The sequence below is a fragment of the Mastigoproctus giganteus genome, chromosome 5 (genome assembly GCF_048544385.1).
Source record: "Mastigoproctus giganteus isolate SK-2022 chromosome 5, ASM4854438v1, whole genome shotgun sequence".
Taxonomy (NCBI): Eukaryota; Metazoa; Arthropoda; class Arachnida; order Uropygi; family Thelyphonidae; genus Mastigoproctus; species Mastigoproctus giganteus.
Genome location: NC_143579.1, coordinates 66,215,148 through 66,241,733, shown reverse-complemented (window position 1 = coordinate 66,241,733; position 26,586 = coordinate 66,215,148). Strand labels below are relative to the sequence as shown.

General features: G+C 35.1%; 1 protein-coding gene across 2 annotated transcripts in view; it reads left to right on the top strand.

Moving 5' to 3' along the window:
* The window catches only part of LOC150085456 (jouberin-like), a 320,291-nt gene that overhangs the window by 40,228 nt on the left and 253,477 nt on the right, over positions 1-26,586 (top strand). For both annotated transcript variants that reach the window (XM_090373258.1, XM_090373259.1), the window contains exons 4-7: positions 4,056-4,251; positions 10,938-11,033; positions 14,273-14,366; positions 23,745-23,840. In XM_090373258.1, the coding sequence (XP_090229384.1) occupies positions 4,056-4,251; positions 10,938-11,033; positions 14,273-14,366; positions 23,745-23,840 (482 nt within the window). The remainder of the gene's footprint in view (positions 1-4,055; positions 4,252-10,937; positions 11,034-14,272; positions 14,367-23,744; positions 23,841-26,586) is intronic.

Genomic DNA, 26,586 nt, shown 5'->3' with positions numbered 1-26,586 from the left:
GAGATTTTATTTTGACATGCTTAAAACACTAAGGACTTCAACTTTTACTGATGCACAATGGCTTTAGCTTGCGATTTCTAGCCTTGTTTGTACACAGTAATTCTCTCTTTGTTAGTTTTCATGCCTGTTTTGTTGGATGACTTTTTAGTATCCAGTGGTTTGTTGAGAGGAAAACGTTTATGGTATGGGGCTGTTTTGTCACAGTTATACAACTGTTCATCTGTGAATTCACCATCTTGAATCACATTAGGCAGAAATTCAGGAAATGCTTCTGCTGCTGAAATGTCACCAAATGCAGATTCACCTACAAGACTAACCTGGGATATCCTATGATGAGCCTTCTATCTCCAAAGCCACCTTTCAGAAGCTTTAAGTGTGTCATCTCCACCAAGTAGCTTATGAAATTTAAGTGCCTGTGTTTTCAAGATTACCCCATTTATCAGTGCTCCTTCACTACACTCTGTAGAAACCATTTGTATAAGCATTGGTCCACATCACTATTATCAGAGAGTTTAGTTTTCTTTCTTTGGAGGCCTACTTCATCTTCTGTGAAGTCTGTGAATGAATGCAAATTTTCTTTTTCTTTTGTCCAGCTACAGATTGTTCCTTCTGGAATTCAATACTCGTGAAATATCCTGCGTTGAAATATCCTATTTCGATAATCTTTTTTTCAACTGTACAATTTTTTTCTTTTGGTTTCCATTACTTCAGTTCTACTGGTTTATTAATTTTGTCATGTATTTATTTCTAGTGTTGTAGAATTTACTGTTTTGAGAAAACTAAATTGAAATTAAACTGTCTGGCCTGTCATAGTGCTGAAGTAAAGTTGTGATTTCTCCATAAATCACTTGTCACCTGTCGTTTAAAAATTTTACTTTGTAACTAATGTAAAGCACTTGATGAATGGTGGCCTTATCCCCCTCCCAGAGGTAGCTGTTCATAATTATCATTACACTGATATGCTCTTTTATTGCATCTCTAGCCGAGGAGAGAAACTGAGTGTCTACAGTTTTAAGCAGTCTCTGATGAGTCCTGTTTACAAAATTACTCTGCAACTCAATACCAAATATATCAAAACAAATATACAGCCAATTTTTAGCTAATTTCCCATCTTGGAAATATGGTAGTAGGATGTACGATAGATATAACTATATACAGTATTCATTTTTTCCAGTTTCTAATATGAAATTGCCTAGTTCTTTGAACACACTACTTTTTTTCATAATTCATTTTGGGGCACATGATCATACTGAAACTGCAATATGAAAAGGCACGTTAAATCAAGGTTGCACTGTAATTTAATAATTTTTTCCTTTTGTTAGAGAATCTTTCAAAAAGTTCTTTCAATTTCCCCCACTTTCTCATCTTTCTTACTTTTAACTTTCCCCTCTTCCCTTGCTCTTTTTCTTTCTAAGCCCCGTGTAAGGGATAAGAATTATGACCACAGGTTTTCGTGAGCATAAATTTATACCTGTTTATACTTCTTGCTTCAGAATTGTACATGTGTAAATATATAACAAATTATATAATAAAATATAATATCACTGGTTACACATTGCAGAACTCTTGTGCTAAAAATGAATATAATATCAAAAATGTTAATTATGTACAAGAAAGAGAAAAGGAGTAATCTGGCTGCCTGTTAACTGAAACTTAAGATTTTTCTGTTGGATAGTGTTATAGGCCAAGTGCAGTGCTTTCAACTATGAAATACATGAGATGTGAACCAAGATTAAAAACCCAATGGTAACACTTTAAGTGTGTTTATTTGACTCAAAGTTTGAATAGCGTAAAGCTTACTGAGCGGTACTCACCTTAGATAATCTGCTACGTTACATGAAGTTAGGATGGAAGAATAATTTGAGGCTTAAGGTAGTTTGAAATGATTTAAAATAAGTTAAAATTGTGAACACAGAATTAAAATATGCCCAAGTAAAGTAGAAGTGCACAACTTCATCTCTGGTTGTCATTGAAGAATTAATTTAAACGCAATAACACATCCTCCCACATATGTTGGGCATCACAAAATTACACAAACCTGGCCACCCCCTAAGACCAATAGTTTCCTTTAGCAAGTCTGCTTTCGCTAACTTATCTAAGTTTTTGGTTAAAATTATATCACCCCTCACAAGATTCTCAAAATTTAAAGTCAGCAATACAAACCAGGCCTTCGAACAAATAAACTCTGCCATAATTACTAGCGGAGACATCTTAGCCTCCTTTGATGTTTCTTTATATACAAACGTACATTTGCCCTTCACACTACAAGCTTTACACGAATTTCTGATGATTGATGACACTTTAATCAATTGCACCTCTCTTACCATAAATAATATCTTAGAGTTCACCTCGTTTTTACTTGAAGCTAGACACCTCTGTTTTCAAAACCAGATATTTAAGCAAATATTTGGCCTTCCCACGGGACTAGGAATTTCAGCTCCCTTATCAGAAATCTATTTAGCCGCTATTGAAACCCAAGTACAACAACCTTACCCTTCTGGGATTAAACTTTATATGTGATATGCAGATGACATACTTTTAATAGGAAATAGAACTACAATTGATAATCTCTTTATTAAATTCAACACGATACATGACAAATTAAAATACACACTCGAAATAGAAATCAACAACAAAATCAACTTTCTTAATCTCACAATGTACAAAATAGGCACCAAACTAGGAACCAGGATTTACAGGAAAAACACACGCACATGAAAATATCTACATTTCGAGTCACGCCACCCAAAAAAAAGTCGTCCTTTTTTTTGGGTGGCATGAAAAAAGCCGTCCTTTATAATCAAATGCATAATGCTATAAAGTTCAGTTCCTCACAAGATGATTTATTCACTGAATTACAATAACTCACAGAAAAATTCACCACCAGGAAATATCCACTTCAATTAATCCAACACGTAATTTCCGTTGCAAAGAATAATACCAATAGCTTAATTAAACACAACACCAAACAGAACATGCGCATTATCCTTCCCTATCACAGCAGTCTCGCTAGACAGTTCCGCCAAGTGTTCGCAGGCACTGATATCACACTCATATTCTCTTCATACAGTAAGTTAGGAACTCTGTTTAATTATATAAAGAAACACTCACATACTCAATAAACGACATGAATAATATTGTATATTTAATTAATTGTCAATGCATGCTATATCGGGAGCACTATCACAAAATACGGTTCCTCAAAAACTTCCAACACACGAGCATATTACCATTATAACAGCTTCAGGACTAGTCAATCCAGTACTGAACTTACACAACACGTACAGTTTCACAACCATAACCCCCTAGTTGATTCGGCCATCACAATTGTAAAATTAAAATCCAGTTACAAAATCTTTCAATACAAAGCTCTTATTATAGAATGGTGCCACCATAATACCAAACTTATTAAACACAAAACTACCCACCAACCTCTCCTCTGTCTGGAATCTCATGCACCTAAGATTCCAACATGTCACAAAGTGCATCACGGGAAAGTCTTTAAAAACACACGATTCCTTTCCTTTTAGTATTGCCAACTGATGGCGTTAACACGAAAGTCGGTCGTTCATGACTTTTGGCATCACCGGTCTCATATTTTAAAGTTTAAATTAATTCTTCAAGGACGAAGTTGTGCACTTCTACTTTACTTGGGCATATTTTAATTCCGTGTTTACAATTTTAACTTATTTTAAATCATTTCAAATTACCTTAAGCCTCAAATTATTCTTCCATCCTAACTTCATGTAACATAGCAGATTATCTAAGGTGAGTACCGCTCATTAAGCTTTATGCTATTCAAACTTTGAGTCAATTTCAAACGGTACATTAAGACATTCTATAATTTATCTAAGTGTGTTTATTTGTTCATAAATATTGTGTATAAATATTTATTTTCAATATTATGTGTTATTCTAATTTTTGGAAGCTTTAGAACATGTTTTAAAATATTGGCTTTTAACTAAATATACCTTTATTATTATTGACATATTCGTTTTATTGAATGCTGGATTTGGATAAATCTGCTAAGTTTAGCATATTGTCTTTCATAAAAGGGAAAGAAAATAAGGAAGAAAACAGATTGGAAATAGCCAGAAACATTGATAGTGATGTTTCTTATGATGAGCAGGTTCTTGGGATCATTATCCATCATACTGATAGATTGAAACCAGATATTCTAATTTCTCATCCAGTAGTAAGAATACATATTATTAATGCTGAAAGTGGAAACTATTTAAAGAAATTACATAGGTAAATCTTCATACAAAGAGGTTTCTTTTTTACAGAAAATTAATATTGTAATTTGAATTAGTTGCTAATTAAATTACATTATTAATTTTCTGTATTGCTTTATTTTAGAAGACTAGCATTTTGCCACTTTAAAACTGTAATATTAAAAATAATGTATTCAGAATTTATATCATTATAATTTGATGTTTTAAAGGATTTCAGTTTAGTAATCTCATATTTTGATTTCAATTCAACTTTTTTTAATTTAATTTTATTTTTTTCTCATTACATTTGTAACTCATAAAATTCTGAAAAATTCCTGAAATCATTATAATTAAAATTAGTGGTGACTGCAAGGTATTTTTTGTGGTTTAGTTGATTGAGGTAATGCAGAATAATAACTCATATCACATGTATATGCATATTTATATATATATTTTTTTAAAAAAAAGTATCAAAAATATAAAAATGCAAAGATATATAGTAAGCGGGTGGAAGTGTAGAGAAGTTTATATATATATATAATAATAATACATATAATTAATAAATAAATAAATAGCAGTAAATAAATATATATATATATATTCTGATTGTTACTTCACTTGCTACCACCCCTGTATGTTCTTCCTATTCTCTTTTCAACTCAGACAAAGAAGCTTTACGGTTTTGAAGGCATAAGCGCTTCAAAATGCGGTCCTGTTTTGATGTAGAGACTCGTTTGCATCCGATCCCTTTTTTCCTATCTACTCACTATCAACTGATTACAAGACACTATAAGCGATACAACGGGAAAAACATCCTTCCTCACATAAAAGCAACGATAGCACTCTATTCGCGCCGACCGGGCTAGCCGAGTGGGTAAAGTACCTGCCCGGCAACCCAAAGGTCGCGGGTTCGATTCCCGCCTCGGGCTTGGATCAAAGTACTGCAAAAACCTTGGGAGGTGCAATATGGCCACAGAAGCCGATGCGCCAACAACTATCAAATCAAAAAAAAAAAAAAAAAAAAAAAACTCTATTCGCCATCCTGACACAAGCTAAGAATGACTGCAACTCTTGCAGAGCATGCTTATATAGCTGAATGTAACAGCTGATGCAATATTATATCATCACCTATGCATTCAATCTTATCTGATGCAATCTGTAAGAAATATTGCCATATACTTACATTATTCGGACGGCAATTACAATTTTAAGGGGTGATACACTTTCTTTGAATACTAGTGTGCGTATATATATATATTTATTTATTTGCATTAGCATTAATATTAATAGTGGCATTTGATGCAGGAAAGCAAGCTTATACAGCATCAGCCAAAAAAAACAAACACTTCTCACTCATCTGTCAGAAGTTTCCTATTCATCTATCATTCATCACTCAGAAGTTTGTCCAGTTCTTCCTTGAATTTATTTAAGCTATCAACTTCCACAACGACAGATTTTTTTTTTTTTTTTTTTTATGAAAACCCCAAACACGAAAGGTATCAAAACCTATAGTACTTAGTACCGTGCATGGGTTGAAGGAGAAGTATGGGGGGAGGGGGATGCCGGAAACTTTGCTCTAGAGACTAAACATGGGTTTCACCACTTCAAGCCTCCAATAAGACCTATGCAGTATTCAAGGTGTGGCCTGATCATTGCCTTATACAAAGGAATACTCACCTCCTTACCCAGCTAGCAAAGTTCCTGTTTCTCATTGACAACACACACCATGAGCTGCTCTGGCAGCTTGTCTGCATTGCTCTGAAAACTTCATATCTGACTGCACAATTACCCCCAGGTCTGACACATTACTGTTGACCTTTTATGCAGAAATGAAGCTGAAGTAACTACAGAAGTGCCTAGTTACACTTTTCACCCGATGACAAGGAGCAGAGTCGTCCTGAAAGATGCAGTTACTTGGCAGGTTGGAATGGTCTCTAATGGTTGGCAGCAATTTGCCTTCCAATATAGCCAAGTATCCATTGACACATATGGAACCTTTTATAAACTGCAGGTGACCTACTCCATGATACAAAATGCACCCCTATATCATTTGGCTGCTGTGGAATTTCACTGTGGCCACCATACAGTCTGGATTGTATTCTTCACCATGTCTACGGTGAATCGTTTGTCTCCAGAGCCATGCAGGTTGAATTTCTTCTCATCCAAGAAAATAACTGACTTCCACTGCTCAGGGATCCATTTGACATGCTCCTTAAACCAAATCAATCAGGCCTTTTTCATTTTTTGTGTGAGGAGGGGCTTCTTCTTAGGACGACGGGCTATAAGTCCATTTTTGAAGAGGTGTGTTCTGACTGTTCCTGCACTTGCTACCACTCCTGTATGTTCTTCCTATTTTCTTTTCAACTCAGACGAAGAAGCTTTACGGTTTTTAAGCCATAAGCACTTCAAAACACAGTCCTGTTTTGATGTAGAGACTCGTTTGCATCCGATTCCTTTTTTTTTCTATCAGCAGAACCAGTATTCTTGAGTTTGGAAAGAAATCTACTCACTATCAACTGATTACAAGACACTATAAGCAATATGATGGGAAAAACATCCTTCCTCACATAAAGCAAGCAACAATAGCACTCTTTCTGTGGCGTCAACTACACATAACTCGCCATCCTGACACAAGCAAGGAATGACTGCAACTCTAGCAGAGCGTGCTTATATAGCAGAAAGTAACAGCTGATGCAATATTACATCATCAATTATGCATGTCAATTTTATCTGATGCAATCTGTAAGAAATATTGCTATATACTTACGTAATTCGGACGACAATTACAATTTTAAGGGGCACTTTCTTTGAATACCTGTGTGTGTGTGTGTGTGCGCGCGCGCTTCTTGGCTTATTTTTCTTGTTGATATTTAGTATTATACAAGTACTATATAATTGTCATTACTCACATAATATAGATATTAAGTGGAAACACACTATTATCACCTCGTGGGAGCTCACATGTAAACATTTAAATTGTGCGAGAGCTATATTTCCCATTTAGTTGTATTAGTTGGAGACTATGTATGCTTACGTACATAGCTTAATTAATACTGTGATATATATACATACTAACTAATTGATATTTCTGTTCACTTTTTTTTTTTTTATTGTAAAATTTAAAACAACAAAAAAGATAAGCAATCAATAACGATGAACACGGCACACAAATTGCATGTGAGACTGAGTAACAAGCTTAGAAAGCTTAAAAAATAGCAATAAAGAGAAGATTCTGAAAATTTATTTATGTTTTTTATATGATTGAAAATTTCATGGAAAGGGAAACATATTTCACCATAATAACGTAAAAACTCAAAGAATTCCAGCTGTCGGTATTATCGTAAATGCAATAAAATCGAATTTTACCCATTTACGATTAGATTGCACTAACAGGAATGTCCAATAAACTGGGAACTGCAAATTGTTTTTATTATTTTATGGTAGTGATCTCCTGAAATGTGCTCCTCTGCTCAGGCTATAGTGCCTCACGAAATTTCTGTTCAAACAGAAAAATGTGAATGCCTGAAAATGTGCATTGGCCTACAATATCACCTGTTATTTTGTGAATACAGTAAATGACAACAGTGTGTCTCCGACCAATACAACTACAGTAAATGGGAAATATAGCTCTCACACGTTTGACATTTTTTAAGCTTCGTAACCTTGTTACTCCCTATCTCACTTGTGCAATTTGCGTGTCCAATGTTTGTTGTTATTGATTGCTTATCTTTTTACTGTTTTAAGTGATTGATAGGGCCTCTTAAAGTACCGTATAAGAATTAGACTAATGGGAAAAATAGCATAAAGGCTTAATTTTCAGTACTCACCTCAATTGATCTACTTTGTTACATAATGTTAAAGTGGAATAGGATTAAAACTAATTAAGAATTTTGGTTAAAATTAATAAATAGAGACGTAAACATTAAAAGATATGTGATTAAAAGTATCCCGGGAAGAAGAAGTGCGCCCAACTTATTCCTGGTTGTCTTGTATAAAATATTAAAGTGAAGGTTAAAAGCGGCCAATAGCCGTAACGAGAGACTTTCATATAGACGTCTTCGGTTGGCAATGATAGATGTAAGGAGAATTATGTATTTAAAGAGTCCTGATTTCCCTTGATGCATTGTGAAACACATGGGAACCTCACAAGGCATCTGTAGCAATATCCTTCCTTGTATGGTTGGTATCGTAAAATTACATAAACCCGGCCACCCCTTACGACCAATTGTTTCCTTCAGCAAATCTGCCTTTGTCAGTCTTTCCACCTTCTTGGTAAAAATCATATCACCCCTCACAAGATTCTCAAAATTTAGAGTTTTCAACACCAACCAGCTTTTGAATGCATAAACTCCACTACAATTTCTGAAGGACATATATTAGCCTCTTTCGACATTGTTTCCCTATACACTAATGTACATTTAGATTTCACATTACAATCCTTACGAGAACTCCTAGCAGCTGATGATACTTTAATCAAATGCATTTCCCTTAGTATAAACAGCATTTTAGAACTTACCTCGACTTTGCTTGATGCCAGACATTTCTGATTTCAGGACAAAATATTCGAACAAATATTTTGTCCTGAATATATGGGACTAGGAATCTCTGCCCCCCCCCCCCCCCATCCGAAATCTATTTAGCCACCATTGAGAATCAAGTACTTCAACTGTTTCCCACAGATAAACTCGTACGTGCACTATGCCGATGACATATTGTTAATGGGAGACAAATCTTCCATTGACAATCTCTTTGTTAAGTTCAACACTATTCATGACAGTCTTAAATACACTCTTGAAATAGAAAAAGACAATAAAATTAATTTCCTTAACTTCACAATATATAAAACAGGTACAAAATTAGGAACTAAAATCTATAGAAAAGAAACAATCACAGGTAAATACCTACATTTCTGATCGCACCACCCACTTAGTATTAAAAAATATGTCCTTTATAATCAAATTCATAATGCCATAAAATACTGTTCTTCACATGACTATCTACTTACAGAACTCCAATATCTCACAAAGAAGTTTATTGCTAGACAATATCCCTTACAACCAATCCTTCACATAATTTCTGTTGCCAAACAGAGAATTAATAATCCACACAACACAAACTGTGATAACAAACAAAATACACGTTGTCCTCCCTTTCCACTATAGACTTGCTCAACAACTTCGTCAAATATTTGCCAACACTGATATAACTCTATTTTCTTTGTATAATAAATTAGGATCTATGTTTAACACCTATAAAAAAAACACACCATTACCCTATAAGCGACGTGTATAATATTGTTTTACTAAATAAATGACAATGACAACCAGGAAGCCGACCGGGCTAGCCGAGTGGGTAAAGTACCTGCCCGGCAACCCAAAGGTCGCGGGTTCGATTAACGCCTCGGGCTTGGATCAAAGTACTGCAAAAACCTTGGGAGGTGCAATATGGCCACAGAAGCCGATGCGCCAACAAATACCAAATCAAATCAAATCAGACAACCAGGATGCAACACATGCTATATTCCAATATTTTTTTTTTTTTGATATTTGCACATCTGCAAAATACAGTACAATAAAGACTTCCAACACATTCAGATACTACCACTACAATAGTTTCAAAACAGATCACACTAGCACTGAACTCACTCAACACGTTCACCTTCATAACCACAACCCATTAATTGATTCAGCTGTTCTTATTATTAATTTAAAATCCAATTACAAAACCTTTCATTATGAAGCACTCGTTATAGAATGGTGTCACCATTATACTAAACTTAATGTTTTGAACCCAAAACTGCCGACAAATCTTTCACCTGGAACCTGTCACATGTGAGGTTCCCATGTGTTTCACAACGCATCAAGGGAAATCAGATTCTTTAAATACATAATTCTTCTTACATCTATCATTGCCAATTGAAGGCGTCTATACAAAAGTCTCTTGTTACGGCTATTGGCTGCTTTTAACCTTCACTTTAATATTTTATACAAGACAACCAGGAATAAGTTTGGGTGCACCTCTTTTTCCCGGGGCTACTTTTAATCGCATATCTTTTAATGTTTACGTCTCTATTTATTAATTTTAACCAAAATTCTTAATTAGTTTTAATCCTATTCCACTTTAACATCATGTAACAAAGCAGATCAATTGAGGTGAGTACCGAAAATTAAGCCTTTATGCTATTTCTCCCATTAGTCTTATTACTGTTTTAATTTTTGCAATCCAAAAAAAAAAAAGAAAAAAAAGTCTGTGAACAGAAATATCAATTAGTATCTATATATATCTGTATTAATTAAGCTATATACATAAGCATGCATAGTCTCCAACCAATACAACTAAATGAGAAATATAGCTCTCACACATTTGACATTTGGCATGTTTACATGTGAGCACCCGTGAAATGATAATAGTGTGTGTTGACATATTGTATGATGACATATTATATATGCCGACCGGGCTAGCCGAGTGGGTAAAGTACCTGCCCGGCAACCCAAAGGTCGCGGGTTCGATTCTCGCCTCGGGCTTGGATCAAAGTACTGCAAAAAACCTTGGGAGGTGCAATATGGCCACAGAAGCCGATGCGCCAACAACTACCAAATCAAAAAAAAAAAAAAAAAAAAAAAAGACATATTATATGATGTCATATTAAAATATTTTTAATATTATTTTATTTACCTTGTCATGCTTATTTTATTTATTTATTTATTATTTTTTTTTTTGTAGAGATAGATCTGTGACATCATTCTATGAAAATCAATGGGATGGAGTAGACTATATTCTGCCTGTCATGACACAGCCATTCAATTTTAAGCAAAAAAAGTATGTTTTTTTTTTGTTGTTGTTGTTGTTTAAATAGTTTTTAATTGCATGTTTGACTTGCTTATGCGCTGATATGAATAAAGCTTCATATTCGATTATTTGCGTAGTGAAAAGAGGATAAATAAACCATTATGAAGTAACTGAGATAGCATTTTGTGCCGTTACTTTTTTTTTTTGTTGATTTGTTTTGGGTCAAGTAAAGCCATGAGATACCGGATAAATTGACATTTTTTATGGTTAATTTTCTTGTTTTATGTAATGAAAAACCTGAGTTTCCGGGAGAAAAAAAAATATGCAGCCTTTGCCCAAGTTGAATTGATTCAACCTGTAGCATTTAAAAAAAAAAAGCCCTCTACCTGGGCCTTCTCCATATATTATTATTAATAGCCATATGGTGCAAGGAAACCTGAGGCTTATGCTGCACTAGACAAAAAAATTTTGAGTACCCTGAGAGAGAGAAAACGAATCACCAAAAAAAGAGAAGAATGATGATATCCTGCTCAGGACCCTGGGTGTGCGCCCCTGGGGGCTCACATCTGGCGAAAATATAATGTAGAAGAATAGTGATAGAATGGTGTCACTGTATTAGCTGCAAGGGCTGTGTTGGTATCTTTTGTTAGATGGTTGCAATTCAGATTAATGTGAACTCTAGGAACAATTTGGAGATATAATGAAGAAGGAACAAAAAAAAAACCCTGATTTCTCATTTCTCAAATAGTTTGGGGTTTAAAAATGATATTTGTGTGTATTTTATCTTGAAATGCTTGCATTGAACTAAAAGAAATCGGAGTCCATGAATATTCATAGCTGAAGTACTGTTCCATAGTTTAAATTTGTTAATCTGAGTGTCTTTAATAATGCATAACTGAAAGCACATATGATTATGTTGCTTGATGTGGTACAGTTTTGTTGCAGTGCTAAATTACACCAATCCATGGTTTTGATATTTGTAAACTAACAGCTGTTTTTAACCCATTTTTTACATTGATTTCAGAAATATCATTTTTTTCTATCACATACTGTTTTTTCACAAACCATTTAAGTTGATGTCATGAGTTATATTATTGAATGCATTGAGTTAGGAGTAAACACTAGGAATTTGTAAACTAAATCTTCACATGTTAGCAACACTGCCTGCAGCATTTGTTTCTTGTGGACTCCATGCAGCAGTGTTTACCAGTATGAGCTTATTTTATTTTTGAGGTTATTGTGTCAAAGTTGTTCTGAACAGTGAGTAAAATGTCTTCAAACAAGTGTTTGAACAATCCAAACTTACTTTATTATACAGGGTGTTTCATTGAATATCTATTCCGAATATATTGAAGTGATGGAGGCATGGAACCATTTTTCAATTGTGGACTGTATCAGAATCATAGTTTTATTGCTCATAGAAGTAAAACTGTCGACATTAAATGTGTGTTGGAAAAATGTATGGCCAGAGTCAGTTCATTCAGGAAATACGGTCAAATGGGCAGAAAACAGAACCGGTGCGATAGTATAACTTGCTAAGTCGGTAGGAGAGGAAGGTTTTGATGATGTGACTACTGAAGACATTCTAGAATTACTGGTAGAAAAAGAGGCTGGCGAAGCGGATTTGGTGGAAATGGCATCAGGGGTAAACCAAATTGATTCAGATGATAGCACAGATGAAAATTCTTGCATCATTTGCCGCTATTAATAGTAATTACAGTACTCAGAATGTTTGAACTGACTGAATCGAACTGCAGAAAACAGAATCGGTGTGATAAGTCAGTAGGAGGGGAAGGTTTTGATGATATGACTACTGTAGATGTTTAAGAATTACTGATAAAAAAAAAAAAAAGAGGCTGGCGAAGTGGAGTTGGTGGTTTTGATTTTTATAGTGCATAAACAACCATGGTTATAATGCACCACGTCACACGATTTGGTGGATATGTCATTGGAGGTAAACCAAGTCAATTCAGAGAACGATAGCGCAGATGAAAATTGAAGTTCCAAATTTTACACTTTTTTTTTTTGTTAGTTGTTAGCACATCAGCTTCTGTGGCCATAATGCACCTCCCAAAGTTTTTGCATTTTACTCTGATCCAAGCCCGAGGCGGGATTCGAACCCACAACCTTTGGGTTGCCAGGCAGGCACTTTACCCACCTGGCTAGCCTGGCCAGCAAATTTTACACTAAAAAGCATATGGGAAGGCATAAACTTAGCCGAGCAATTAGGATCTTATTTTTTGAATGCAGATCCTTCGACTGAAAGGAGCACAAAGTTCTAAAGGGAGCTTCAAAAATGCTTGATAGAACTTTGTAAATTCATGAAATTTACAAAGTTCTATCAAGCAAAAGCAAACAAACCCAGATTTTGTGTATCTTCTGCTCTATTTTTTAAAGAGAGCAGAAGATACACAAAATCTAGATGCTGCAGAAGAAAGTTCAGACAGTGAAGATATTCTGCAGAGAAATCAAATAGAAAAAATGTTTTTGTTTGATTGTGCTTAGCAGCGATGAAGAGGAAGAAAGTTAAATGAATGTACATATATCTAACATATATGCATCACAGTTTGTAAGACATTTGTTCAGTTATTACTATTTTTTAATAAAAATTAAGTTTCCTTTTTTTTTTTTTTTTTTTATTTTTGTTAGCTTTTGAAGCATAACCCTCCCTTTTTTGTACTGGTCTTAGTCCCACACTACATGAGATTTTATAGGAACCTAACTACCACATTATATGAGGGTTATCTGTAGTTTTTTTTTTTTTTTTCCCTCTGTAAATGGATATGCTTTTATATATATCCATTTACAGGATATGTATAAAAGCTATATGTACAATATTTAGAATATCTTTCATGAAGAACTGCATATGTGCTAAAATGATATAAGTAAATAATAATGTTTATTTGCCTTATATAAATACATTGAATACATTAATAATAAATATTTCAGGTACAGATAGAAACATTAAAGGCCATCCTATCAATGGCTATAAGAACAAGTGAATTTTATGATCTAATTTTTATCAAAAAAACTAATTACAGAATTAACATAAACACCACATAAATTAATAACATATGATAGTATCCCCTATGAAAATTGCTACTAATTGAATACATCTTCCTGATTAAGCACTTAAGATGATAATATAAATAGTTGTTAGGGACACAACACAAGAATATATACAATAGATAATTGTATACCAAAGTAATGACAAAAATAATATATTTTTAAAATGAATATATAATGAATACTACATAACTTTGTTTCAGATCATTAATTCCAGCCTGGGAAGAACAGCTCATTTTTAATGAGAGTTTTGCATATTTTATTCAGGAGGATCCTCAAGTTTTTCTGTTTTTTGAGGTAAGAATTATTAAATAAAGAAACAAGACATCTTTTTTTTAGGAACATATGAAGAGACTGGTAATGCATAGTACTGTAGGTAACTAGTTTTTGATTTAGTAAATTATCATTTCTGTCATTATCATTATTCAAATTATCCAAATCTGTTTTACCAATTTATCACTTAGTCACATTTTTCACACAGTTATCATATTTTAGTTTCTTACCATCAGCAAAAGTGCACTTTGCATGATTCTGCATTTTACTTGAAGTTGCAGAATCATATTTAAATATTTGATTTACTTTTAATGTTCAGTTAAAATTTCCTAAATTTTCTAACACAGAGAGGTATCCTTTTTAAAAATTGCTTAAATATTTAAAAATATATATTTAGAATATGTCAGCAGTCACCTGATATTGCCAAAAAGATGGATTTCAAATTTATAATTGATGGTAGGAAATTTGCCATTAAAGCAAAACAGTTTTAAATTGAAAAACTAAAAAAAAAAAAAAAAAAAAAAAGTCTCATAATCCACTATAATAGTGGACTATGAGACTCCTCAAAATAGTGGACCATGAAAGAAATACAAAGTGCAGTAATATAAGCTAGTAGTTATATCCATACACATGTGAAATATCCTATCTAAACTGTGAAAGCAGTGATGATGATGTTTTCTTGTGTGGAGGGAGGAAATTTCTCTCTCTTGTTGGTAAATTGAATGCGCCATAATAAATGATTAGTGACTTTACAGCTACATCCTTATATTATCCAAAAGATAAAATTAACTATTTTTAAAAATAAAATGTAAGGTGTTTTTAAGTGTGGAGCTGAAAGCTGAGTAAGAAATAAAGGAATTGATCAGAAATGAGTGTTTCAAGAAAAATAAATGGAACTCACAAGATAATGACCCAAAACATGGCTGTAAGCTATGTAGGGACTTTCTAGCAACTAACGAACAGGAGGGGGCCATTGCAAATTATGGCTTTGCTACTGCAGTGACCCGATTTCATGCGATAGATTTTTTATTTATGTGATCACCTGAACCAGTGGTGTCCAAATTTTTTCTGTACAGGGGCCATATTCAAAGTTAGATTTGTTTCGTGGGCCACACTGAGTGATTCGAGAAAAATTAGTGGGTTACATTTTCCATATCTTACATGTAAAAGGAAGTTTCTGTTTTGATGTTACCGTGTTTTATTTTCAGGCGATGTATAAAAAATGCAAATTCCCAAGACTTTTATGTGCAACAAGTCTGTCAGTGATTTTTTTTTTTTTTTTTTAGATTTTATTAAAATTATAAAAATATTACTTACTTTTGCTTTTAAATGCTTACTTTTGAAAATTTACAACTTGAAAAGGATCACTGCTTTTCAATATTAAGGTGAATAAATAAATATAATGATACACCTAAAATTGAAAATATTCAAAAATTTTATTTTTTTTTTTTGTAAACCCCAAACATGAGAGGTATTAGAACCTATAGTACTTAGTACTGTGCTTGGGTTGGAGGTTGAGAAGATGAAAGAAGATATTTGTTGACATTGGACTTGAACTTCTTTTTAGGAAATACGTATGAAGGGAGGTTGTTCCAGAAAACGGCAGTTGAATGAATAAACGAGGAAGATGAAAAGTTGGTTCTGTGAGTTTAAAGTTGGACAGTAAATGGATGTTGGCTGGTGGCGGCATGTGTTCAGACTGTTTTAAAAGAGAGAGAATGGGAATTATAGAAGCCAATTCAGAAGAACAGTGCCAATGGAAGTATCTGTAGAAAAGGCATGAAGCAGAAACAGTACGTCTATGAGACAGCGAGTGGAGAGACTCTGTTAGAGATGAATCATTAATTAACCTAACTGCCCTCTTCTGAATGGAATCAAGAAGCCTGAGAGAGGTTTTGGGGGCACCACCCAGATATGGGAACAGTATTCCATGGTAGGGTGGATTTGCGATTTATACAGAGTGAGCAGCTGTTTGGAAGAAAAGTAACACTGAGAGCAAAAGAGAAAACCAAGTTTCTTAGATGCAGAGGAAGCAATATTTGTAATGTGCTTGTGCCAAGAGAGATTAGAAGTCAGGATAATTCCCAAAAGAGATATATCATTTTGCCTAGAAATCGGATTGTCACTAAAGATAAGCATAGGAGCAGAAGAATCCTTTTTGGGAGATATAAGAGAAGACTGAGTTTTAGAAGGGTTGAAATCAACTAAGTTGTCTTTGCCCCACTGGAGAATTAACTGAAGATTGGCATTTAAGGAATTGGTAGCAGATTTTCGGGAAGTTGAAGCTGATTGAGCAGGGCAGGGTTTCTCAAAATGGAAAGTGGAATGCAATGTGCTATCATTGGCAAAACTATGGATAGGATTTCCAGTCAATGGAAGAAGGTCATTAATATACAAGAGGAAAAGAGTGGTGGAAAGAACTGAACCTCGGGGGACACTGGCATTAGTGGAGAAGTTAGAATACAGAGAGCCATCTACCATCACCCTCAGTGAGCGATCAGAGAGAAAACTGGATAACCAATTACTAAAAACAGTTTGCAAACCATAAGATGGAAGCTTGTTTAGAAGACCTTTATGCCAAACACGATCGAAAGCCTTTGAGATGTCAAGAGCAACTAGTTGTGTTTCACCGAACCTTTCCATTGAGTTAGTCCATAAATGGGTAACATAAACCAGAATATCACCAGTGGATCGACACTGACGGAATCCATACTGGCGATTGTTGATCAGATGGAAGGTTTCCAGGTAGTTTAAGGGTTGGCGGTTAATTGATTTCTCCATTACTTTAGAAAGAGTAGAAGTAATTGCAATGGGACAATAATTGGATGGGAGGGATTTGTCACCCTTTTTAGGAACTGGCTGGATATGGGCAAATTTCCAAGCAGAAGGAAAAACACCTTTAGAATAAGAAAGTGAAAAAAGGCGGCAAAGAATAGGAGTAAGTTCAGGAGCACAGGTTTTGAAAACAAGTGGAGAAATACCATCGAGACCTGGAGCTTTCTTAGCATCAAGATTCATCAAAATCCTTCTGACATCCTTTTGACGGAAGACCACAGGAGGCATTGAATGGAGCATGTTGGGAATGGAGGGAAGTGTTTTACCAAGATCATTAATACATGAGTTGGAAGAAAAATGGGATGTTAGCAGGTCAGCTTTATCCTTGGCTGAAGTGACAACAGAACCATCTGGTTTGGACAGAGGTGGGATCAGAGATGGGCGAAAGTTGTGGCCAATAGCTTTGGCAAGAGACCAGAATGCTCAGCTACCATTAGGGCAAGAAGCAAGTTTTCTACTCTTAGCCTGTTCAAACTCTAGTTTGGACTGATTAATAACTGCTTTACAATCGTTGCGAGCTTTGGTGTAGGCAGAAAATGAAACTGAACAATTAGAAACAAGCCAATTACGATATGCAACATTCTTCTCTTGAACAGCCTTTGCACATTTATTGGAAAACCAAGGTTTAGATAAAGGACGAGATTTTAAAGTGGAGTGTGGGATAAAGGATTCCATTTCTGCAAGAATAATTTCACTGACACGATCTGAGCAAACGTTGACATCAGAAGTTTTGAAACAGTAATCCGACCAAGGAAAAGAAGAAAAGAAATCTTGCAGACCATCCCATTTTGCATTCTTGTAATGCCAAACAACACGAGGTTGAGAATAGCCATGAGATAAAAGGCTCCATAGGAGAAGAGACAATCACCAAGTTGTGATCTGAAGTGCCTAAAGGACCTCTCACTTCGACTATGTATTTAGAAGGGTTATTTGTGAGAAAAAGATCAAGCTCGTTGGCTGTATGATTAGGATTGTCCGGTATTCTTATAGGTAAATGAACAATCTGTGCAAGGTCATTAGTAATTGCAAAAGCCTCAGCATCTCGACCAGCTGGGTCAATGTGACTAGAAAATGGAAGCCAGCTGGAGTTGTGAACATTAAAATCACCAAGGAAAATTACTTCACTGTTAGGAAAGTTGGACTGGAGAAAGTCAAGTTGCAAATAGAGGAAGTCAAAGAGCTCCAAGTGATTAGTGGAATTAGGAGAACGGTAGAGATGACAGATGAATTTGACACACTGAGGTCGAGAGATTTTAAGCCAGAGAAGATCAAAGAGAGGAGATTCCAAATTGCCAAGTCTCTGACAGGGAATATCAGAACGGACATATGCACAAGTACCAACCTTGAGGTGAAAGGAATCATACAATGAATATTTGGGTATCTGAGATGAGCAGTAGTTGAATCAACCGATAACTGAGATTCTGTCAGGAAAAGTACATGGGGTTCGGCAGAATGCAAGTGTAAATGGACATCGTTGAGATTAGAATTGAGACCACTTATATTTGTGAAACGAATTGGGATGTGCTTGGGAGGTTTAGATCTTTTCACAGATAAGCTTGCTCTATTAGTTTGACAATTCATGGTGTATTCAACAGTAAGAAAAAGTGGGTGGGACATGCTGTAAGAAGTAATGAAATTTTTGGATATGGTGTACACATGGTAAGAATATACCCAGATTCTTGACATAACGTGGCCTCAACAATGCTTCCCGCATACATACTACTCGGTCTCCCTCCAGTCACTATCTGGTGGAGTAGAGGTAGCAGGATTATACACTAGCTGATCGATAAGCCTCCTAGAGAGTTACCAATAGGTTCAGTCCGGTGTACTAACTAGCGGCCGGCCTGCGAACACCGTTTTAGAGCTGTACCCTCGAATTGTAAGGAATATTAGATCTCGCCACAATGTTCATCATAACCTCAAAAGTCATCAATCATACTGCATGAGGGAAGAGATAGGGAAGGGTTGACCAGAATTTAGCTGTAGAGAGTAAACATGGGTTCCACCACTTCAAGCCTCCAAAAGCAAAGTGGTGGTATTGCACCGGTTGATGAGAATCATCTACCACCTAGTACTGCCTGGTAACATAGAGGGGGCAGCATTCCTCCATGTGGTGTGGGCGCCACACCTCGACCCCTGCTTACATTGGTTCACACCTGGGTGGTCACCCACCATGTACTTGTGCATGGAGGTTATACCCAGGAGGTTATTATACCCATGGAGGTTATTAAGTACAATACACAATTACATTTACTGAACATAACATTTAATGAGAAAATGTTTTTGATAATTAACAAAATTTGAAATGCTGTTTTAGCATTAGCATTAGTAGAGGCATTTGATGCAAGAAAGCAAGCTTATGCAGCATCAGCCAAAAAAAAAAAAAAAAACCCACTTCCACTTCACCCCTCTGTTCGTTCAAAATACCTGTCCAGCTGATCCTTAAACTTATTTAGGCTATCAACCTCCACCACAAGGGATGGAAGTCTGTTCCACCAACCAACCACCCGCTGGCTAAAGGCAAATTCCCGCACGTCTATCCTACATCTGTCTTTCCTCAATTTGAATTTATGCCCTCTCAGGTGATTTTTCTGAGCTAGAGGAAGAATCCCATCAGCATTGAGCATGCTCAAACCATTCAAGGCCTTATACACCTCTATCAGATCACCTCGCTGGTGCCTAGTCTCCAGACACTGTAATTTGCAAAACTTAAGCCTTTCTTCGTAAGAGCACCCCTTTGTTCCATTCACTAATCTTGTTGCCCTTCTCTGTACTCGTTCCAGCAGCTCTACATCCTTCTTGAAATGAGGCCTCCAGACCTGTATACAGTACTCTAGGTGTGGCCTGACCATTGCCTTATACAATGGAATAATCACCTCCTTATCCCTGCTGGAAAAATTCCTGTATATCATTGACAATACTCCATGAGCTACTCTTGCCGCCCGTCTGCACTGCTCAGAGAACTTCATATCTGCCTGCACAACCACCCCCAAGTCCCTTTCATTCTCTACCACTGTCAGTGTAGTACCACAGAGTTGATACGTTGCTCTGGGGTTGCTGTTTCCCATGTGTAGTACTTTACATTTGTCAATGTTAAACTTCATTTGCCACCTCTCAGCCCATCTGCTCAACCTTTCCAGATCCTGTTGCAGCAGCATAGTGTCAGTAGTGTCCTTGACAACTCTGCCAACCTTTGTATCGTCTGCAAACTTGGACATTAAGCTTGATATACCATCATCAATATCATTTATAAATACAGAAAACACTTTAGTTCACTTTCTGCACGGGCCATAGGTTGGACACCACTGATCTAGATTGTCAAGTCAGTGAAGTCTGTCCACTTTCACAAAATTTTGGGGGATCTTGAAGATCGCTTGGAATAATGTTTGTCAAGATACTATTATAAAATTAATCACCAGAATGCCATGCAAACTATGTAAAGCAGTGATAAAATCTTGTATTAATCATTTCACTATTTTTTTGCTGTAAATTTTTCAATGCTTAATAAAATTCTTAAAGTACTTTTAGTGTTTATTTTTTATATTAAGCCTTACATTTTCATAGCTAATTTCAAAAAAAAATTAACGAAACTATTGTCATATGCTGTGTTTCCAAACTTCTCGGTGGGAGTAGTAGATTCTTTCAAGACATGCATTTCATTAGAAGTACTGTATTAGTATTAATAATGGAAAAATGAAGCAAGGAAGCAAGCTTATACAACATCAGCAAATAAGAAACATAAGTAAATAAGCCACTATCCACTTCATTTGACCATCCCTAATAATTTGTTTAATTCTGCTTTAAATTAATTAAAATTATCTACTTTCTCCCACAACACCAAGTGGAAGTTTATTCAAACAGTCAGTTACTCTCTGGCTGAAACCAAATTTATATCTCTACTATGTGTGTGTCATCTGAGAAAGAGTAAGGATGCCATCAGCATTTAATTTACTCAATTCATTTAAAGCATTAAACACTTCATTCAAGTCTCCTTGTAGCTTCCTAGTTTTCACATGCTGTAATCTACAGACCCTAAACATTTCTTGGTAAGAGTATCCTTTTGTGCCCTTGACTACTCTTGTTGCTCTTCTCTGCACTTGTTCCAAGAGATCTACATCCTTCAAACCTATGAAGTATTTAAGATTTAGCCTAAACATTGCCTTATACAGTGGGATAACTACTGTGCAGATAAGCAGGCATTGCAACTTGTCTGCACTGTTCAGAGTGCTTCATGTTGAACTCTACAATTATCCTAAGGCCATTTTCACTCTTCATTACATTAGTGGGATACAGCCAAAATTATATACTATTCTGTCATTACTGCTACCTAAAAGCAGTACTTTGTATTTATCAGTGTTAAATCTTAGTTGCCAGTTTTCAGCCCTACTTTCTAATATATTTAGATCACTTTGGAGTATCATACCCTGCTTATCATTAACTGCCCTGCCAATCTTTTTATCATTAGCAAATGTAGAAGTTAAACTTGATATGGCTTCCTCAGTATTGTTGATAATATTGAAAACAGTAAAGGCCCCCAGCGCCGAACTCTAAGAAACTCCACTAATAAACATTAGTCTGTGAAGCTTAATGGCCATTAATAACCACCCCTCCCTCTTCCCCCCAATCTTTGGGGATCTCACCTGAAGCATAATAAAGATGTTGCATACCTCATTTACAGCTTCGCCTGAAACGTTATCCCAGTTAATGTTTTCTACCTCCAATTTGAAATTTTATAGATAGCTCTTGCAAAATGAAAATTGTGAAAAAGCTTTCTCTGTATAATTTTAGCCTTTGCCTCATACTGTTTGCATATGTAGCTTCTTTCCCATGAAAAATATGCATTACTTTTGAGATATTTCATGTATGTGTTCCTTTTCTTTGAATACATGTTTTATTACTTAAATTGTTAGTAAGTGGTTTCTTATTTTGGATTTTTTTTTTTTTTTAAATAGCATCTTCTACATGTATCTTGTTTCTCAGTTTTGACAAGATGGCTTTTCGTAGTGGTATTTAGGCTGTATTTTGTGGAGTAGGTTTTTTTTTTTTTTTTTTTTTTTTTTGAATGGTGGTTGAGATTCCATTAAGAAACTAACTGAAGTTTAGCAGATTGAAGATAGAAATAGATGTTATTTATATTTGAAATGAGACCATGTATTTGTAAATTGAATTGCAATTTATTCTTGTTATGATATATATGAAAACTTGCGTTCAACAACAAGCGCTTAATACAGGTATTGAACTAAATTACTTTGGAACCTATTCTAACTGTACGGTTAAATATTATTAGAATCACTAATTTTTCTACAGAAAACATGAAATTTAAAACAATAACCAGAAATATTTAATGCTATAAATTAAATTATAATATGAAAACATGAAATCAGCTATTTCTAAACATTTATGTCTCTCTGTCTTGAGATGTAAATTGGCTCACCAGTCATGTGGGGATGTAGTGGCACACTAAACACTTTAGATTCCTGTGTGCATCTTAAGATTCATTTATAGAAGTATTTCAAAAAAACAAAATCAACCCCATGTGACTAATAAAGGGTTAACCCTTTATTAATCACATGGGGTTTGATTTTTGACTCCAAACAATATTTCAGCAATTCATGCTCTTCCATCTACTCCATTCACACAGCTGAAACTCCTAAAAGCTATTTTTAAAAATGCTTTCGTTGATTTCTCCACTGAAAATTTCAGAAATCTCTGTTAATTATTGCACAATTAGGAAAAATTCATGAATTAAGTTAAACCTAATTATATGCATGTGACAGCCTCCGTAGTCAAGTGGTCAGGAGTGGGAATGCAGTAACACATTCTCTTTGATTAGACTGAGGTTCATTTATTGATAGCAACTTGTATTTACTGCTGCACTTTTTCCTACAATCAGTAACGCTCTCTAGCTTTGTGACAATGAAGCATTGTTGGGAATCAAACTGTTGCCATTTTGGCTTTATGTTTCATGCAGCAAGCAGTCCTGTTAGTGGCAGGCTGTCATCTGATTGCAGGTGTTTGTTAAAGTGGTGGGTTTTAAATTTTTATTTTGCTTGCCAGCTGGTTTAAAAGGGAGTTTTAATTTCCAAAATTAATTCAAACATATGCTTTTAATATAAAAAATGAAATTTTAGCAGTTGTGTTCAGAAAAGATTGAAAATAAAGGTGACATCAAAAAAAGTGAACAATATTTAATTATTTTTAGCTGATTTTTCAAATATAGGCATGTCGGGGTCTAAGGGACCCAGTGGAATTAGAGGAAGAACAATCCTTTTCATGCCTCTGGCCAGGTTAAGTATTCATTGAATTATCACACACTGTTCCCTGAAAATTCACCATGATTAACTCTTCCATTTGTTTGGACAGTAAATGGTTTTAATCCAGTTTGGTAAAACTAACGCCCTTACTTAAGCCAAATTACTTATGAATTAGGATAGATATTTGAAATGTATTAAGTGTTAGAACCTTTGATAATAAGCTTTATTTTTCAGATAAAAATTAAATTATTACACAAAGATTTTTTTTCATATAATTTTTATATAATGATGAAGATTGTTAAATTATGTTCAGGTCATTGATTTCCTCAGCCCATCTGCACCAGATATTACACCCAGAAGACTTCAGCAAGAAAAAGGCTGGCATAGAATTGCATGGGCATTTTTGAAGGTATAATTTTGATATTTATGTTCATTTTATTATTTTTCAACAATATTAATTTTGCTCATTTGTGTATACCACTTCATTTTTTTAGTAATATTAATTTTATTTATAATAGAAAAGTATCTTTTTATGGAAATAAAATACTATTTTATTCAGTATCAAACTAGCTTCTAACCAGCATTGGCATTGTTGGTTCTCAGACATATATAAGGCATGATAAAAAAAAAAAAAAAAAAGTGTGAGGATTGACTTTGTATCTTGCAATTGCAAGGTACAAAGATACATGCTTAATCAGCTGTTGTTAGTTGCTATTTGTAACAACGTATTTGGTGACTTGAAGTGTATAAGGCAAGGCCTTGAATGGGTTGAACACACACTGAATTCTGATGGGATTCTAAAAATTGCTCAGATTACGAACCTGAGGGGCGGGGCATAAATGCAAATTGAGGAAAGACAGTTGTAGAACAGATGTGCCGAAATTTACCTTTAGCCAGCGGGTGGTTAATTGCTGGAACAAACTTCCATCTGTCATTGTGGAAGTTGGTAGCTTAAATAAATTCAGAGGAACTGATAAACTTTTAGAAGGAATGGATGTGTGAAATTGTTTTTTTTTTTTTTTTTTTTTTTGGCTGATGCTACATAAGCTCATACACTTGCTTTCTTGCATGCATCACATGCCTCCATTACTACTACTTATCTAGACAATAGTAACACACAGAATCGCCAGTTTATGTGCATGTTGAAAGAACCCTTCAAGATCAAGAACACGATACATTTCAGTTCAATTAAGACACCAACCATACTGTATCCAAAATTTATCTTTTAATTTCAGTATTATTATTATATACTTACTTACCTACTTATCCATTGTCATTCCAGCTTCTTGCTGTGTCAATTAAGAAACAAGTCTTTTCTACTTAGCTCTATCTTCCCACCATTTCTTTCTCTCTCTCTCTCTCTCTCTCTCTCCCTCCCCAACTCCTCCCAGCATATGCCTCCTTTCTCCACATCTCTTTTTGCCATCTTCTTGGCATTCCTTATGGTTTTTTACCCTCTATTTTCATTTCTAACATCTGCTTTGGCAGTCTGTTATTCTCAATTCTCTTTACATTATGAAACCATCTCAGTCTCTTTCTCTCAATCATTTCTTGTAATCATTCTTCTCATATGCGTTCCCAATGGCCATGTTTCGTACTCTATCTCTCCTGGTCTTTCCACACATGCCTCTCAGAAACATAATTTTATTTCCATCGCTTGCATCAACATATTACTTGTAACATGTTACTTACTTATCCATTATAACTATTATTATATGTCATAATATTCTCATTACCATACTCAATCACTCTGTCAACTTGTTCATTCCCATTACCCTAGCCGACCGGGCTAGCCGAGTGGGTAAAGTACCTGCCCGGCAACCCAAAGGTCGCGGGTTCGATTCCCGCCTCGGGCTTGGATCATAGTACTGCAAAAACCTTGGGAGGTGCAATATGGCCACAGAAGCCGATGCGCCAACAACTACCAAATCAAAAAAAAAAAAAAAAAAAAAACCCATTACCCTACCTCTCCGCTTACTTTCCATTGGATTGTATCATGGCGAAGCATTAGCAACTCAAAATAGGATGTATATAGGTGCTGCTGTTTCTATTTATTAGTTGTTTTTGGCATTTTATAGGTATTGACTCTAATGAGCATCAGCATTGCTGCTCCTTTTTGTATTTGATAATATCTGCCCTGTGGGGATTTATATGTTTCCTTTGCAGCCACACATGTTCAGCCATTGCTGAACATGTGTAAGGAAAGCTCACTGGGGGGTAAGACAAAATTTTAAAATAAACTAGGTGGCTGTTACTTGCATCAGCACGTTATAGAAAACACTAGGGGTAAAACTATTCTAGATGTGATCATTACCCACAAGCAAAATAAACATTATAGGGCTCACAGTATAGAAATCATTAGCAACAAGTGATCGTGCAAGTCCTTAGTTGGAAGATAGAGAAAGAGGTTGCAACTGCTAAAAGCATAGAATGTTAGATTTCAGGAAAAGGGACTATTACAGTTTAAGATGCTATGTGGAAACTATCAACTGGGAAAATAGCAGAGAAAGAGAGAGTTAATACATTATCATTGTAGAATATCTTTAAAGCAATAATCGTAAAAGCCATAAATGCACATGTAACATTAAGAATTCATTTGGATTTCAAAAGTACATCACCAAGGGTGTCAAGACTACTACTCAGGATTTCTAAGAGGTACAAGCTAAAGGTTATAATGATTAATGCACCAACATCGAGCCATGATGATGAAGAGGTTGAAGAAATGTACACCGAAATTGAGAGACTTCTAGATGAGCAGAAAACCCACTACACTATCATTATGGAGGACTTCAATGCTAAGATTGGAAAGAGACAAAACAGCACAGAAAGGGGAACTATAGGAAACTTTGGAATTGGTGAAAGAAATGAGAGGTGAAAGACTTGTGAATTTGCAGAATTTTGAGGATTGTCAGTAATGAACACTTTTTTCAAGAAAAGGGCAAACAGAAAGTGGACATGGAAGACCCCAAATGGATTAACAACTAATGAAATCGACTTCATCCTCACTAACAGAAGATATATCGTGAATGATGTTACCATCCTGAACAAGGTAAATGTTGGAAGCGATCACAAAATGGTAAGATGCACACTTGATATAAATGTAAGAAAAGAAAGAAAAAACTGACTCGAGTAAATAATACAAAGGTCTTTGAGAT